The sequence below is a fragment of the Felis catus genome, chromosome B4 (genome assembly GCF_018350175.1).
Source record: "Felis catus isolate Fca126 chromosome B4, F.catus_Fca126_mat1.0, whole genome shotgun sequence".
Classification (NCBI taxonomy): Eukaryota; Metazoa; Chordata; class Mammalia; order Carnivora; family Felidae; genus Felis; species Felis catus.
This window is the reverse complement of record NC_058374.1, coordinates 94,398,770-94,417,332: the sequence shown is the minus strand read 5'-3', so window position 1 is coordinate 94,417,332 and position 18,563 is coordinate 94,398,770. Positions and strand designations below refer to the sequence as shown.

Here is an 18,563-nt window from a genome sequence, read left to right as displayed (position 1 = left end):
ACTGTTGGTTCACAAACTGGCCGCATACCTAGAGGGCTGGGAGAGATGGAAGAAAGAAGCCACTCCAGACTGGTAGGTGGCAGGTCTAATAAGCAAGGGAACTGACCTACAAGGCTTGTTTGGGGCGGCCACAAGACAAGTAGATCTCCATGCCCACCTGCCAGAATTGTAAAAGTTTATACCAAGGCCTTAAGTGGGTTCAGTCACACTTTCAGTCCAGATGGTCTCAATAATACACTGCTCTCTCAAGGCTGTGTCCTTGAAATGGCTCCACTGTGAGAACAGTGAGCAGAATGTACATTCCCATGACAGGGGAGGGGTGGGGCTAAAGGGCCTCCTGTAGCCTGGGTTCAGCTCTGAGGTCAGCAGAGGTTACATCCTCTCCATGACCTCCTCCAACAATCACATTGTCAATCTATCAAGGAGGAAGTATAATGGTTAGGACACTTGCTCTTTGTAAAGATCGGATTTGCAGGTTAATAATTTATTCATGCATTAGTTTGTCAAAGTCAAGGAGAGAGACCACTATATAGCCCCAACCAGGGGCACCTGGGTGGCTCAGTCAGTTGGGCGTCTGACTTCAGCTCAGGTCATGATCTCATAGTCCGTGAGTTCGAGTGCTGACAGCTCAGAGCCTGGAGCCTGCTTCGGATTCTGTGTCTCCCTCTCTCTCTGCTCCTCCCCTGCTCATGCTCTGTCTCTCTCTGTCTCAAAAATAAATAAATAAATAATTTAAAAAAAAATTTAAATGTTTAAAAATATATATATATATATATATATATATATATATATATACATACATACCCCAACCAGTATAGACCTGCTGATATACGTATCCAAACAAACAAATAATCAGGGCACATAAGAAATGATATCAATTACAGGGTGCCAGGGTGGCTCAGTCGATTAAGAGTCCAACTCTTCATCTCAGCTCAGGTCTTGATCTCAGGGTTGTGAGTTCAAGCCCCATATTGGGCTCCACACTGGGCTTAAAGCCTACTTAAAAAAAAAAAAAAAAGAGGGCTCCTGTGTGGCTTAGTCGGTTAAGCATCTGACTTCAGCTCAGGTCATGATTGTGCGGTTTGTGGATTCAAGCCCCTCTGGCTGTCAATGCAGAGCCCACTTTGGATCCTCTGTCTCCCTCTCTCTCTACTCCTCCCCCTCTCGTGTTCTCTCTCTCAAAAATAAATAAACATTAAAAATGATTTAAAAAGAAATGATATCAAATATAAGTATGTTTATGGAATCAACGGAATGGGATATTAAGAATCTTCTCCTTCCTATGATATCTGGAATTATGAGGTTGCTGTAAGGATAGCCACTAGACAATACGGTAACTTTGAGCCAAGAAGGAAAAGGAGTCTCTCCTGCCTCCTAGTAAAATGTAGCTAGATCCATTCTGGGCATGTGGCTTGATAAACCAAGTCTGGGCAGTTTTATAGCCCCACTTAACCCCCATTGCCAAGTGCCCTCACGCAATAAACATGTGCAAGTCTCTGCAACGGTCCTGGTTACAGCAAATATGAACAACGGACATTTGTGTATTTACTCTCTCAGACTGCTCCATCCTGCTGCAAATCCCATCCACCCATTGGAGCTTACTCTCTGTCTTTATACAATCCACATCCAAATTATTCTAACAATAAAACAATGATTTTAGGTCTCTCTTTTGGCTGTGGATGAAATGCACATGAGCTTACCCAAGATGAAGAAGGACATTTACTGGGATGATTCTGCTGCTCGACCACCTTATACACTGGCAGCCGCTGACTACTGCATACCCTCCTTTCTGGGGTCAACAGTCGAAATGGGGTGAGTGCATTTTTTTTAATCATCAATATTTAGAAAATAAGTTGGTCACTGTTCTGATTTTTTATGCTCTGGTCTTGAACTCACTTTCACGACAACTCTCAATTGGTAACATCTTATTTCAGATGTTCAGGTATAATTAATATGCCCGAGGAAGTTTGAGAGCAAAGAGGCTATAGCTTCCGGTTTAAATGTGGTGTGTGCATACATGCAGGCATGTGTATTTGGGGGTAATTTGCATTTCATCTTGTTTTTATACCACAGAAAACTTTTCCAATAGTTGTGAAGTTATCCTCTTTTTTCCTTCCGATTTGAAAAGTAGTTTATTCAATTATATAATCATTTATTACTTAAGACGTTCATAACTGAATGTATTTCCAACAAGTGTTTATGAGGCATATACCACATGCAGACACTGTGTTAGACTACTTGGAGACAAGCAAATCCTAAGGAATGAGATAAGTTTTCTCTAAGATTTTAATTCAACTATGTTTAGTAGACAAGTCAGTCTCTGTTCTGTGGTTTTAACATAACAATCTGTCCCTATGTACTTAGCTTTAAATAAATGGGCTGAGGCCTGAAGTAACTCATGCACACTTCTCGAGTAATTTTATTAAATCTGATAATGTATTTGATTTTGGAGAAATGTGTGAATGTGGGGGAAGTTTAAGTATTTTTGCTCAAGGCAGCTGCCACAGTTTCCAAGTAACTTAAAGAGAAGACTGTGGACAAATTTAGAAAAATAAGGAGAACCCCCTTAAAAAAGAGGAAAACTTTTGCAGGATTTTTCTTACAACTTGTGACAAAACTGTGGTTTGCTGTTGAGACCAGCTCTCAGCAGATTTGTGAGGCAAGTTCACGTCCTGTAGTTGCTACCTGGGACCTTCTTTCCTCTCTCCCACGGCGTTCAGCCCTCCTGTTTCCCAACCACGAGGATATCCAGCTTCAGCCCTATTCCCACAAGGCTTCACTCTTGGCTGAATGTCTCTTGATCCTAACAGGTCTTCAAGACCCAAAGGAAAAGATGACCAAGTAGAATTTCAGGAGTGGGGTCAAATGATGAGATGATTTAGGAGCCAGGAGATTTGCCTGTTGTCTTCAAAGCATACCTGATAGAAGGTTGCACACCCCAGGCTAGGCTTGCCTTGGCTTCCAGATGGCCCGACAAGCCTGGATTCTCCTGTGCGCAGCCCAACCCCAGCTGGTTGCTCAGTCTCCACAAAGAGCAATTTACTGTTGTTCGCCCTTCTCGGCAGTTCGTGGTGGCAGTTTCATGGGTTTTGAAATCCTTCTCGATTTTAAAAATCAATAGATGCTTTTCTGTGGATTTGTTCGTGGATAACTCAACAGGCTTTAACCTTTCTCTCCCTTCCCATCACTGATTAATGCACAGAATCGAAGGTCTAATTTGTAAGAGAAAAGAGACTAGCACATTTGATAGGGCTGGAGAATCATTGTGGTATCACTGTTGGGACTGTAAGTGCCCTTGTGCTCCATATCTATCATCCAGTTAGTTGTTTTTGCAGGATGGTTACAATGATAGTTTTTGTTTGGTCTCAAGATTTTCATTTTGGTCTACATATTCATCCCAAGCATCATAATATTACATTCTTCTGTGTCCATGTTCTTTAGAAATTATTAAAATATCTATTTCTATTTCTAAATATAGAGACACAGAATTAGGGATTTATAAGACCTCGCAGAAAATATCTACCCCAAACAATTATTGAGAATATTAAATGAGATTGGAAACATCAAAACACTCTAGATGTAACCATAGAGCATTGTTAATATTGACTCATGTAAGTACCCTGTTTGTGGATGTCAAAATGATTAAAGATTAAAGAAAGATTAAACAAATCTAAGCCATTTTTCATATTAAGCTAGCACTGGAAATTTGGAACAGAGAAAAAATTCTTGAGAGAAAACTGGGAGATGTGATATTTAAGAATGCAGCAAAAAGTTTTTAGTTATCAGAGAGAATTCCTCTAATTAAGACAGCCTATTTACTAGCATGATGGGAAAGGCCACAGGCAAAGGCCAGAGTCTATTAGGGGAGGTTTCTGGGAGGCATTTAATTGGACTCTGGAACCAAATGATCAAAGAAACAATTAGGCAAAAGTTCACTTGATCTTGATTTTCTGCATGAATGAGGACCATTCAAAGGGAACCTCACAGTCCAGGAAAAGTCGCTACAGGAATGCAGGCTTTTGGAGTATTCACAGAAATGCCCACTGTTGATTCTTTCCAGGACTGTGCTGTTACACAAGTTGTTTCTGCTCGCCTGTGTTGGAAAACCAACTCCAGCTAACTTAAGCAAAAAGGGGTTTCTTGGGTCACATATGGAGACTAGCCTAGCTTTGGGTGTGGCTAATTTCAGAGGCTCAAAATATGTCACCGGGACTCACTATTGCCCTCTCTATCTCTTCAGTTCAGCTTTTCTCTCCACTGGCTCAGGTTTCAGACAGGCAAAACAGCAAGATGGCAGCCAGCAGCTTTACAACCTATCCTCTCAGCAAATCCTGTGGAAAGAACATGACTCTTAAAACTAAAGTACTGAATTAACTGGCTGGGCTTGGCGAACGTGCCCATTCTTGAACAGGGAAGCACGATATTTTGATTAGCTGAGGCCTGTTCCCATGTCCATCTTTGGACCAAGGGGCATGTGTCAGCCCCAAGCAACCATAGGGAGGAGGTGATGTCTTAAGAAAATTAGAATGGTACTACCAGGAATAGGTGAATGGTTTGCTAGGCTGAAAGCAATGATTGTCCTCTAAACTCATAAAAGATCACTCCCTAAGAATTTCACTGTTCACTCACCAAATACAAAGTTAATATCAAGTGAGCCATCTGAGGAAGGCTCAGGGGAAAAGGGAAGGTAAAAGTAAGGATTACTGTAGCACAGGTGATTTTGTTGATGATGACTGAGTCAATGAGCCCTTTGCATTAGGATAAAGACCGGGTGTCAAAGTAGTATGGATTCAAGTGGTTCAGAAAAGTGTTTGCTGCTTGATAAGCATATAAAATCCTTTCCTGGTTGAGTAAGTTTTTAATTTTCTTATTCTATTTAGGATGTACGTTCCTAGTATATTTAATTCAGAAATCAAATTTCCCTTACCTTTTCACATCAACGTTTCAAGCTTATGATCACAATTCCCATGACCCAGAAATTCTAAAATCAAGGCAATGCCCTTCAATAACTGAACAAAAGTACTATCCAAGAGAAACCTGAGAAATTACTCTGCCTCCTATTTTCTTTTACATTCAGGGGACTACTCATTTCCACATAAAAAGGAAACTCCTTAGGAGGGCCTGAGTGGCTCAGTTGGTGAAGCATCCAACTTCGGCTCAGGTCAGGATCTTGTAGTTCACCAGTTTGAGCCCCCCTATCGGGCTCTCTGCTCTCAGTAGGAAGCCTACTGTCCCCCCAAATCTGCGCCTCCCCCACTCTGCCCCTCCCCCACAGCGCACGGGCTCACATGCGTGCTCTCTCTCTCTCTCTCTCCCCCCCCCCACACACCGTAGTAAATAAAAATTTAAAAGAAAAAAGAAAACTCCTTAGAGATGATTCCTCTGTTCTCTATATTCAGGGACATATTCAAAATATTGCCATATTTTCTACACATTTACCAAATGTACATTAGCGAAATAAAGTAAGATTTTCCCCATATTTTCATCTCAAATACAAATTTAAAATATCACGTTTTTGGGGCGCCTGGGTGGCGCAGTCGGTTAAGCGTCCGACTTCAGCCAGGTCACGATCTCGCGGTCTGTGAGTTCGAGCCCCGCGTCAGGCTCTGGGCTGATGGCTCAGAGCCTGGAGCCTGTTTTCGATTCTGTGTCTCCCTCTCTCTCTGCCCCTCCCCCGTTCATGCTCTGTCTCTCTCTGTCCCAAAAATAAATAAACGTTGAAAAAAAAAAATTTAAAATATCACGTTTTTCCTCGTATCTTCACATATGGAATGAACTCATCCATTTATTCAGGAAAATTTTCTTTCAGGGCCTGGTATACGATAGGTTCTATTTCAAATGCTAGGCATAGGCAAAAAAAACAAAAACAAAAACAAAACAAATACCTCTTCAGCTCACTGACACAAGGAGACATGTTCTGGTACCATGTGGTAAACCCAGCAATAGAGAAACGCTCAGTCTTAAGGGAATAAAAGAAAGGTATGTTTCACCCAGCGTGGTGAATGAGAGACGGCTTCTTGGAGCTGAGGGGTCCAATGTGCATCTTTAAGACTAAATTAGGAGCTAGCACACAAATAGGAGGAGGAGATTCAGCAAAGGGTAAATTCCAAGCCAATATGAGTACAAACAGCAAGGAATGACAGTGTATTTAAAGTAACAGTTTTTTTTTTAATTTCAGCTTTATTGAAGTATAATCAACATAAAAATTATGAGGTATTTAAAGTATACATTGCGGTGATCTGCTGTTTTAATTAAGGTGTCTTTTCATCATCCTTACTGTTGGAGACACTATTAACCAAGATGAAGAGGTCACCCACAAGCAGAGGGAAGAGTTTTCTATAAGATGCGTGTGAAGAAAACATGCCCAAGCCCTGAAATGCAAGTGACTCTTCTTTGGACAATAGCAAACACTTACACGTAACATACCAAACTTTACCAAAACAAACCTAGAATGTTTAAACTCAAGCCAGCATTGCTGAAAACAAATTTCTTTTTTTTTATGTCTATTCATTTTGAGAGAGAAAAAGTACAAGTGGGAGCGGAGCAGAGAGAGAGACGGAGACAGAGAATCCCAAGCAGGCTCTGCACAAATTAGTGCAGAGCCTGACACGGGGCTCAAACCCACAAACCACGAGGTCATGACCTGAGCTGAAATCCAAAGTCGGATGCTTAACCGACTGAGCCACCCAGGTGCCCCAAATTTGTTTTTATTTTTATTTATTTATTTTAAAAAAAATTTTTTTTAACGTTTTATTTATTTTTGAGACAGGGAGAGACAGAGCATGAACGGGGGAGGGTCAGAGAGAGAGGGAGACACAGAATCTGAAACAGGCTCCAGGTTCCGAGCAGTCAGCATGGAGCCCGACCCGGGGCTCGAACTCACAGACAGTGAGATCGTGACCTGAGCCGAAGTCGGACGCTTAACCGACTGAGCCACCCAGGCGCCCCCCAAATTTGTTTTTAAAACAAACAAAAAGTGGGACGCCTGGGTGGCTCAGTCGGTTAAGCGTCCGACTTCGGCTCAGGTCACAATCTCACGGTTCATGGGTTCAAGCCCTGCGTCGGGCTCTGTGCTGACAGCTCAGAGCCTGGAGCCTGCTTCGGATTCTGTGTGTGTGTCTCTCTCTCTCTGACCTTCCCCCGTTCATGCTCTGTCTCTCTCTGTCTCAAAAATAAATAAACATTAAAAAACAGACAAACAAACAAAAAGTAAGATCCAGGGCTAGCCCACCACAGCTAGCCAGAGGTAGAGTGCTATTCACATGACAGCACCATGGGTCGCTCCAAAACTCTTGTTCTTTTTTAAATACTTAGGATTATCCATTAGCACAAATGTGTAAGTCTCTGAGGAATGGAACACAAGGAAATTAAAGTCCTAAAGTCTCATAACTCCCTTTAATCCCATCTCGAAAATCAAAATCCCCAAGAGCGAAGAAGCAATAACCCCTTAAGGGCATTGGGAAAACCCCACTGAAATATCTACCCATAGCAGCTAAAGGATTCCAAATCCTGGAGAAGAGAGGCAGTAGCTGCTTATGAAATGGATCACTGACATGTGCACACATGGAAGTGTGCTCGCTCTAAGGGTCCTGCTGATGTAAAAGAGTGCTCTTAACCCATGGACTTGCTGCGATACCCTTTAATGAACACCGCTTTACTGGGCTTTCTGCTGTCATTCAAATATGTCGCAACTTCCTCACACTGAGAGTGGTCTTAAGGAATGGATCTATGAAGTCAGTTTAGCACAGAGGAGAAAGATACAGATTTTTGCAAGCGTTCCTTCTGGTTAGGAGAGGAGGGATTTATTTAGGATTTATTTGGTGCTGTAAAACTGCAAACACCCAGAAATAATGACTTTTACTTATCTATCTTCATTCCAAAGGCTCTCCGAATGTGTAGAAATAATATAATTACTTTTTTGCAATTGTACGTATGTATTTAATGTGTACAAAACATTCGGGTTGCGTAGCACAAGTCTTCTTGGCGGTATTAGTTCAAATATACCAAATATACCAAAATATGTATTTAACAAGCACGTCCTTTATTAAATTGTGGTTAAATATACCTCTAGATGGATGTTTTAGTAAGTTATCCTCTCTTAGCTAACTATATTCAAATATTATAGCTTTTACAAGAAAATACATAGTCTGATACATACTATTGCATGCGTGTGTTATAAACTACCAAAAATATCTCAAAATTCTGAATCACTAACTTCGACAAAAATGTATTCTTGGAACATTGATTTTCACTTAATGTACCAGAAAGGAAGGAGAAACGGAGCCTCCCAAGGAGATGATTGTGCGTTATTAACTTTAAAATTCTAGAACCTTCTCAGGGATTCTTTCACATGCCAACATAGGCTCACCATTGGCACTCGATTTTCACCTTCTAAAAGACATGACAGGTATAGATGACTTAATGTCCTTTTCTCACAAAACTCCCACAGGATACAACAGCTTTGAAATGTGGGGGACTTTAAGTGAACCCCCATTTGGGGCCACAACTTATTTTTGCATCAGCCAGCGGAGGGCCCATGAGCATAACCAGAGTAGTAACAGGAGTCTAGATATGCCCGTTCTTTTACCAGATTTGCTGTAATCCTTGGCCCAAACTAGCAGAGAGGCAAGAGAGTGGCGGCAGGAGGGTCACCAGCCCTGGGAGCCCCTATTGTGAGCTAAGCAAACCCCCCGTGATGCTCCCCTACTCCAAACTGTCCCCCAGCAAGGGAGTCAGGAGGGGTGCTGGGTGGATACAACGTCTGTCCGCTGGGTTTTCCTCCCAGTGCTTGGCCCCCACCTCCCAGCTCAGCACGAGTTACCTTTCCCATCTTATAAATCCTAGGCTACGGCTCTGACAAGATTCTGCAGAGCAGAAGGTTAAAAATAACAGCACTTGCCTCTAATGGGTTTGAAGAGTACATTTTGCTCTGCTGTGAATAAATGTCCCTCCACACGGGCTCTGCCCAGATAGATTTTCAGGCAAATCATCAGCTCCCTCCAAGGCAGCTGCCTGACTTGGAGGAACACTAGCAATTTGAAAATAATAAATCTGACCTGAGAAGTAGAATTCATTACATTAAATATCAATTTCCTAAATTCCTCATTTCAATTTTGTTAAAATGACCTAAATTAATTGAATTTAAACTGTCAAAATACCACTTTTTAAAAATTTTTATTTATTTTTGAGAGAGAGAGACAGAGACAGAGCATGAGCAGGGCAGGGGCAGAGAGAGAGGGAGACACAGAATCCAAAGCAGGCTTCAGGCTCCCAGCTGTCAGCACAGAGCCTAATGTGGAGCTCGAACTCACGAACTGTGAGATCATGACCTGAGCCAAAGTCAGACACTGTCAGACTGAGCCACGCAGATGCCCCTCAAAACAGCACTTTAAACGTTGGCACAACAGCAAACAAAATGGCCACTGTGTGAGGTGAAGATGTTGACTGACCTTACTGAGGTAAACATCCTATGATATACACATATGTCAAATCATCACACTGTACACATTAAACTTAAAGAATGTTATATGTCAGTTTTATATCAATAAACCTGGGGGGAGGAGGTTAAAAAAAAAAGGTGGCCCAGAGAAAGAAAGGCAAGCATTATCCAGTTTTATCCTTTAATCTTGTGAAGCTCTGTATTTATTTACCTGATCACACACATGAGAAAGCTTTGTGAAAAGCTTGCTTCGGGAAAAAAAAAATGCATCAGATCTCTCAAGTTAATGGGGCTGTTTTGGTCTTTCCATATGAGACACACTCCATGAATTCTGAAAGTCACTGCCGTCTCCAGCAGTCCTGTCCCCTCTTATTATGGCAACAGGAGGTGACAAGTGTTCTTCTGTGCCCTGAGCAGCCCAAGCGTCTTTTCAAAAGCCCTGAAATCACTGCTGCCTGTGCCCTCAGAAATCTGTCACTGGCAAGGGAGACTGTGGGGCTGATGGTTCACTGGGTGCCCAGTAGATATTTTGAAAGTGCGGGTTGTTGGTCTTTTATAACAGTTGCGATTGAAATAACATATCCCAATCCTGACACCAGTGCGACCTGAAGGATGACACCTGCTCTCCCTCCTAGACTCGGCTACAACCAACTAGCCCGCCTGGCTTAACATAACCTGTTCTCTCTCCCACACCTACCCTTCTCCACCCTTTCAAAATAATGCCCAATACATAGCACAACCTTCCTCATTCTCATCTCTTCCGTATTGAGGATTTACATTGTGCAATAAATGTTAACTGCAGGATTTGGCAATGTCTGCAAGAAAGCCACCTGATCGGCCCCATCTTCCTTCTCCCAAATAATCAGCTTTCTCCTGTCCTTATGCTTCCTCTCCATTCACTCAGTGCCCTCGTCTAACCATTAAGTGACTGTGAGAGTCATCCCTTCTAAGGTGTTCATTGTCAGATGGCAGCACCAAGGTGTACTGACACTTTTTTAAGTATATTTTGAGAGAGACAGAGAGAGTGCAAGCTGGGGAGGCGCAGATAATCCCAAGCAGACTCTGTGATGTCAACGCAGAGCCCGACGCGGGGCTCGAACTCACGAAACCATGAGACCTGAACCGAAATCAAGAATCAGACACTTAACCAACTGAGCCACCCAAGTGCCCCGGGGTAGTGACATTTTAAAAATACACTCTCGGAGGAGAAAAGGGATTAACTTTCAGGCAGACGCTATCATTTCCTCCAAGCAGGTGCGAGAAGTCAACAACGACTTGGAAATCACCTCTGAAAGTCTGCCAGTCATTGACAGAGTCCTTTTCGTATTATCTACTCTTTAAAGCTTTTCCACATCGATTACTCTTTTGAACTCCCCCACAGCCATTACTCTTTTGAACTCCCCCACAGACTCTAAGGCAGGTAGAGGAAGTATTGTTGTCACTAGTTTTCAAGTATGATGCTGAGTCACAGAAAGGTTAAGTGGCTCTCCTAAGGTCACACAGCTAGTTAGAATCAGCCCAGGCAGCAGAAATCCTGGCTCTGTGAGCTCCCGAATAAATCATTTTCCTCACCACAGAGGCAATTCTCAAATTCCATCTTCTGGACAATAATGGCTGCATGGCACTTTCCATGAATGTCCTCCTAGCTCTAATTACTTGCCTATCTAAGTCCAAGCGAATTCCAGAACCTTTTTCAGCTGACCTTCTCTAATGTATAGCAATATAATGAGCGTGCTTATATTCTACCATATAATGTTTCCGCTATAGTTGTTTTGGAGTGTTTTAAGTGGTGTGATATTTGGGCTTCAGGATTGTACTAACCTTGTACCAAAAGTACACTTTAAAAACCAAATAAGGAGGAGAAGAAAGTCTGAAAGGACCTAAAAGGTACATCCAAGTCGCCCAACTTGGGAAATGGAGCATCTTTCAATGTAGTCTGTTCTGTGTGCTCTAAGCTTTAAACCATTTTGTTCTTAAACCACGGTTTCTGGGGCACCTGGGTGGCTCAGTCGGTTAAGCGTCCGACTTCAGCTCAGGTCACGATCTTGCGGTCCGCGAGTTCGAGCCCCGCGTCGGGCTCTGGGCTGATGGCTCAGAGCCTGGAGCCTGTTTCCGATTCTGTGTCTCCCTCTCTCTGACCCTCCCCCGTTCATGCTGTGTCTCTCTCTGTCCCAAAAATAAATAAACGTTAAAAAAAAAAAAAAAAAAAAACACGGTTTCTGATGTCCTATTGGGAACCGTGACTTTCAGAGAAAGGAGATGGGGATTGTGTGCTGGCAGTGAAACATTCCCTCACAGACATATTTGGAAGAAAGGTCATTAGGTTCATCATGTGGGGGGGAGCTTCATGACTGCTCTTTGATAACATAAACACCCAAAAGGCTTCCTTCACCACTTCAGCATGACATTCATAAAACTGCCCCTACCCCCCCCCCCCCCAGAGCACAGGCCACCAAGTGTTCCTCCAAAGACCCACCAATAGGTCTTTCTGACTAATAGCGTAGAAAGTTCCCATTCATGTTTCTTACCCAAAGCATTTCTGGACGACAACATTCATCAATGTTGCTGTCCACGTAGTTCTTCCAGAACTACCACAAAATGGCACAAGTCTACCTATGCCCTTCGTTCGCAAAGGCAGCCCATAGTTGCCCCCTGCCTTTGGGATAAAGTCCAAATCCCTCTACCTGGTACATAAGACCCTAACACAATCCAAGGCTACCTTTTCAGCTTTATGCCTGACATTATTCTGTGCTTGTACAACTCAAGTTTTTCCCATCTTCACACACAAACACCCTAAAGTTTCCCCCGACTTACTTGTTCAAGTCACTTCTTCCATTGGAACGCTCGGCCCCTTCTCTGCCCATTTGATTCCTTCTCGATGTCAAAAAGTCAGCTCAAAAACTTACTTTGTCCCAATTTAGCTAATTATATACGTGCCTTCTCCCTCCTTTTAAACTGTGTTATACAGTTCTTGATGCAACAGATTTACTCATAGTAGATGCTCAATAAATTTAGTTGGGTAAGTGGATAATTCTCATGCGTCCACGACACAGTCTCATGAGGCAGGAAGGTACAATAGCGTGTCACTGGCAGCCCTGCCCGGTGTCAGTTGGTGAACCAGTAGAACATTAGCAAGAGCCCTGGCCTTTTTGCAGTTTGCTCTTTGTAACTGGTCTGTTTTTCTCTAATTTGTGATGCAGGGCCTTAATCTTCTTGCCCCCATTGAATATACACGTCCATCATCAGCATAGTTAGAAAATTTTGTCCTTAGGATTTACAAAGTTTTGAAGTAATGATAGTATAAACATGTTTCCTAGAAGATTTTTTTTTAAACGTTTATTTTTGAGAAAGAGAGAGACAGAGTGTAAGCGGGAGAGAGGCAGAGACACAGAATCTGAAGCAGGCTCCAGGCTCCGAGCTGTCAACACAGAGCCTGACGCGGGGCTCGAACTCGCAACCCATGAGATCATACAGAACCTGAGCAGAAGTCAGACGCTTAACTGACTGAGAGCCACCCAGGCGCCCCTGGAAGATTTTATCATTCTTGCAAGGCAGTGTGATTTAGAAGTAGTTGAGGAAGAGAAATCCCAAATAAAAAGTCAAGATCTCAAATGGAGGACAGAGGCTCGCCCTATAAAGAGAGATTGGCAGCCCTACTTTGGATTCCCAGGGCACATCCAGCGTGGCGATCTTAGTGAACAACTGCGCTTGTCGCTCCTCTGGTGTGACTGGAGATCTGACCTAATGAAACTCGGCGAGCTGGGTCACCGGGGCCGCTGAGACATGAGTCTGCATTTCTCAAGTTGGCGTAACCGAATCGGAGCCATGCACGGCCGAGGTGGGCCAGAGGCTATCTGGTAGCCAAGGGCACTGCTGGGGCTTTAGAATAACAGCACAAGGTTGTAATCGGACGCCATCCCGGGACACTTAGCCAGTTAATCATCTCGATCAGCCATCTTTTATTCATAAACACGGAGGAATGATGTTCTCTTTGCTGCTCACTTTACCCTTTCAGGTTACACCAACATCCTGCTGCCCCGACACTCCCCTCTGTGTCACACAAAGCGCACCTGGCATTGTGAAGGCATCTTGTCACCAGGGCTGTCGATAGGAACATTGGAACCAGGGCGGACCAAGCACTGTTGCTCCCGGAGCTGGTGTGAGCATTTGCGGTTTAAAGGCAAGGCTTTAAGTAGCTCCTCTTTGAACCCCATTAAGACCACAAATCCACCGACACATGAGACAACCATGTAATGTGAGGCGGGAGCAGGCCTTGCGACCCCATAGCCCTCGCTGTTATCCCAATTATCCATTTTATTTCAGCCTTGAAGAAGAAGGTTCAAAAGGCTAGGGTTATTCGTTTTATGTCTCAAATGTTGAAAGTTCAACATTACCAAATCTATCAAACTTCATCACAGGGGAGCCCAGCTACGTCGAGAGACCACACACCGCCCTCCTTGATGGATGTGTGGTCCCATTTCTCCTTCTGTAACCCTAGATGAGTGGACCAGGGATGTTAACAAATTACCTGTGGGCAAGGATTGTGTTTTACTCATTATTCTGCACCCTCCCCCCCCCCCCCCCCAGGCTCTACCTCACCACTTGACATCCAGGTAGCAGACTTTATATAAAAGGAACTAAGAACAAAGGCTTTGGAGTCAGATTTCTGGGTTTGGCCCTCAATGGCTACACTGTCTTTAGCAATCTCTCTGGGCCCCAGTTTCCCCATCTGTAAAATCTGAATAATAATAGTACCAACTCACACCATGAATATGATAATTAACTGCATTAAGGCATGGGAGGTCCTTAAATAAAGGTAAATGTGAGCTGTTTTTGCATTGTCTTGAATTTGGCTATGATGCATTATTGGGGGGGGGGGGTACAGATCCTTAGTTCATGACCTTGGCTCACCTGCAATAAAGGAGAAAGAATACACACTATATCTTCTTTTTAAGGTCCACGCCTGTAGATGAGTGATTTGCAAAGCGTGGTGTGGGGAACTCTGGGAATCCCCAAAAACCAAAACCCCAAGACCCAAATCCTTAAGGTCAAAATTATTTTTGTAACAACACTAAAATGTTATTCACCTTTTCATTCTCATTCTTCCCTGACTTTCTGGAAAAGTGGAATTTTCCAGAAGCTACATGCTATGTGATGATGTCATCACTTAACATTTCATGGTATGAGTGCTTGTACATTCTTATGTGTGCAATTTTTTTATATTCCTCCGTTATTTCTGACACAGTAAGTAGCAATAGCTGTAACCCACATAAACAAATCTTTTCGGGGTACTCGATCATTTGTAAGAGTTTAAAAAGGTCATGTGACCAAAAGGTTGGAGAATCTCTGCCAGACAATCTCAAGTTAAAGTCTCCCCCATTTCAAAATCTGTAATGTGAAAATCCAAAACTCAGTCCTGATCTCTGAGACTCTGCCCACAGAGCTGGGGCCCTGAAACTGCTCTGCCTGCATTTTGCCATTGTGTGTTTCAGACTGTCCGGGTCGGATCTCCCTGGTGAGGAGTGGCTGTGGAGTTTCGAGAAGCACGGCCAGCGCCACTCCATGATTAGAAGAGTCAAGAGGTTCCTGAGTGCCCACGAACACCCCACCAGCCCCAGGAGGAGAAGCTATGGCAGGCAGGCCAGCGACAGCTCCATGTTCTTCCCCCCAAGTGGCGACGTCAGCCCAGCCAGAGATCTGCTGGATGTGCCCTCGAGAAGCCCCCACCGTGCCTCACCCGCCCAAAGGCAACCCTGCTCCCCAGAGGGGAACCCCAAGGCATACTCCAGCCTGGGGGAGCTGTCCACGATCAGGGAGACCAGCCGGACAAGCACTTTGCAGAGCCTGACTCCACAGTCGAGCGTGAGAGTCTCCCCCACCAAAATGCCGCAGGTCCCCGAGGTACTGATCACAGTGACCGAGGCACCAGTGCCCACATCACGTGACTCCACTGCCTCCATCCAGAGCGCAGAGTTTACCGGGGTTGAGCCAAGCAGGACTGGACAGCAGGAGGTGCCTGTGGGATTGATTGCATTCCCCTCAGAGAAAGGGACACCTCCTAGGGACCCCAGTCCCCAGACTAGTTCAGCCAAAGATGAGAGAAACATCCTCACGTTAGCCTGTGGGGAAGACCCTAACGATAATGACAAGTTCCCCAAACGGTGGAGCCTCCCCGGTTTCCTGGCGTCCAGCCACGCCTCCCTGACAGGCCTAAGTCCAGATCCCATCAGTTCTGAGCCCGTTCTTTCACTTGACACAGAAACATCCTCAGAGACCAGTGGCATCAACATTGTGGCTGGCTCGCGAGCCTCTCCTGATGTGCTATACTTACTGGAAAACCTGAACACCAAGGAAACAGACATCGTAGATTTTAATAATGAGCAAGCTGAGGCATCACCCAACGGAATACCAGAAAGGTCTAGGACCTGGTTCTAGCCTAGATTCTTACTTTCCCAGAAGTTCAGCATTAGTTCCAGAACATACCTAAGGACTGGTCAACTTTTTAAAAAGCCATCACACTGTATAAGCTACTTTTTAAACTGAAGGGCATTATGATCCTGAGTGTCTGAGAACTGAGAAAATCAAACACATTCACATCATCCATTACAAGGTGACTTTCATAAAAGTTACACAGACCACAGTGACATATCTTAACCAAATAAGGAATCTTAAAAATATATATATATATGACTTATAATTCATAGATTGCTAGCTTTGTAGATAGATAGTCCAGTCTCCTGATTTTGCCTATAGGGAGACAAAGGAGTCTCTCCTCCCCTCCTTTTTTTTTTCTTCTGCACTTCAATTATAAACAGAGGGAGCTGGGTCACACAATGCCTCGAAAGCCCCTTCCTAATTCCGACTCTTTGAGGCTTTCTGTCTCACTCCTTTCTAGAATTATTATCACTTCTTGATTCGTAAGCTCTATCAGCAGCACAACCTCCATCTCCCTTCAATTTCCTTTTCTCTGTTTTCTTTTTATTCTCTCATCCCTTCATCCTTCCCTTCTACTCCGTCCCTCCTTTCAAGTGGTAATATTTTCTCTTGCTATCTCTGCTGCTTACTTCTTGCCACAGTTTTCAGACCATGAGGTGTTGGCAATGCCTCCTACGGGGCGATCAAAGATGTCTGACACATGCCAGCCTCCTAGTGGAAGGGGTGTGGGAGCTGATGGCACCCCACCACACCCTCGGCCGCCATTGCTGTTCTTTCCATATCCACTCTTTGGTCTTGAACATTGGAGAAAAATTGGAAGGACAAGGAACCTGAATAACCAAATGATATGGAACCAAAGAATAACAAGGCTTGAGTGTGTTTAACTTGAACTCTTAAAGCAAAAATCCCAATCATGTCCCAATCTGGGTCCAGTTACCATGTCTTCCAGGTTGTTTGGCATGAGGTAGGATCTCGGAGCTGGGAGGTTAAGGGGGTCCAGGACTGCACAATGCGGATGGGATGTTGACCAGCTCCCTCCAAAGGGTTGTGGGGGGTGCAATTGGCTGGGGCCTCCAACTTTGTCTGGAAGGCCATGTCTTAGGAGTACTGCTGTCACTATTTCTGTTGAATGATGAGGCTCGACTACATATGACTTACAAAATAAAGTAACCCTAGTTGCTACCCTTTATCAAGTGCTCAAGTCCAGGCAGCAGTGCGTAAAGTTCCCAGAGAATCTCACTAATCCTCACAGGAATCCTATGGGTCAATATACTATTCTCACCATCTTATTCTAGTTTATTTTTAAAATTTATTGATTGATTGATTTTGAGAGAGAGAGAGTGAGCAAGCAGGGGAGGGGCAGAGAGGGAGAGAGAAAATCCCAAGCAAGTTCTGCACCGTCAGCATGGAGCCCGATGTGGGGCTTGAACTCACGAACCCTGAAATGACCTGAGCCAAAACCAAGAGTCAGAGGCTTAACCAACTGAGCCACCCAGGCATGCCATGTTCTCTCCATTTTAAAGACGAAGAAAACAGAGCCTTTGGAAAAGTAAAGTAGCGTGACTAAAATCACATGGCCAGAAAGTGACAGAGCTTGAATTCAAACCCAAGTTTATTTGACTCAAGAGCCCACACTCTTACCCTGGGTGCTCCCTCACTGTGCTGTGCCATGCGTAAGGTGCTGGATCTACCAGCAGTTTGCCCAGAATTCCGGAGGATGCTCCACGTAAGCCATACCTGAGCTTCTCCAGCCTTGGCAACCCCTCCGGGTCCTCCCTGCTTGAGTCTACCTGGTCTTTTTTGCATGCACACAGGAGGGTGTCATCCCTCTTCGAGCCCAGCCATGATCCTCTCCATTTTTCTGACAGAGGAAAGTTGGCAGAACCCCTCGTTACCCCTCCCCACTCCTCCCAACATGCAGTATTATCATTAGCACATTTTTGCAAGACGTTGCATCCAACTGGGCCACCCCCGCTGCATGACAGTAGTGACATTTACATTAACGGGTTTTTCTCAAAAGACTAAAAGGAAATAATATTGAAAGAAACACTATACATTGATGCTTCTCTATGTTGCTTGAGAGCATTAGACCTAGGAAGGGACCAACATTCCCAAAGCGTTAAGTATGGACTAGAGCATCAAGCCCCGACATAACACCGCTGAGAGGCAGGAACCCTAACCCTCCCCCAGCCTCTTAATGCTATTTTCTTGGCTGTTGCAACTTAAGTCCCTCTATTCCCTTCTCTTTGGCTTTAGCTATTGCTCAAATTCAAATAAATTTCCACTTCGCTGCTTTTGAAATATAATCAATTTTTGTTCATAAATCCAAGGTGATAAATGATGCACAAACAGAATCATAGGTTTCACGGAGGACTAGAAGAGTGTTCGTTCGTCTCTGCTTCCATCCATCCCTTATGCACCTTTGTCCAGAGAGTTATTGAATCTCCTCAATATTTCATCAGACTCTGAGGTGGCCTTCCATTTCTTCCTGGCCCTGGAAACTGAATAATGACTCATTCAATGAGCCCGTGTAGTTGAATTCAGCTACAGATTCAAGCCAGCAACTGCCCAGCTCAGATGAAGAAATCCTCTATTCATTCTAAAACGAGTTTTTACCCAAGACAGACCAACATTGCAAAAACAAAATTATTTCTTCTCGGGGGCCTGATTTCATTGCCTGCTTAGCCCC

At 44.0% G+C, this 18,563-nt stretch overlaps 1 protein-coding gene across 3 annotated transcripts in view; it reads left to right on the top strand.

The window, feature by feature from the left end:
* BEST3 (bestrophin 3) overlaps positions 1-18,175 on the top strand; it is a 41,888-nt gene extending 23,713 nt beyond the window's left edge. For all 3 annotated transcript variants that reach the window (XM_019835201.3, XM_045062061.1, XM_019835207.3), the window contains 2 exons: positions 1,661-1,812; positions 14,932-18,175. In XM_019835201.3, the coding sequence (XP_019690760.2) occupies positions 1,661-1,812; positions 14,932-15,874 (1,095 nt within the window). In that variant the 3' untranslated portion in view covers positions 15,875-18,175. The remainder of the gene's footprint in view (positions 1-1,660; positions 1,813-14,931) is intronic.
* Positions 18,176-18,563: the final 388 nt, after the last annotated feature.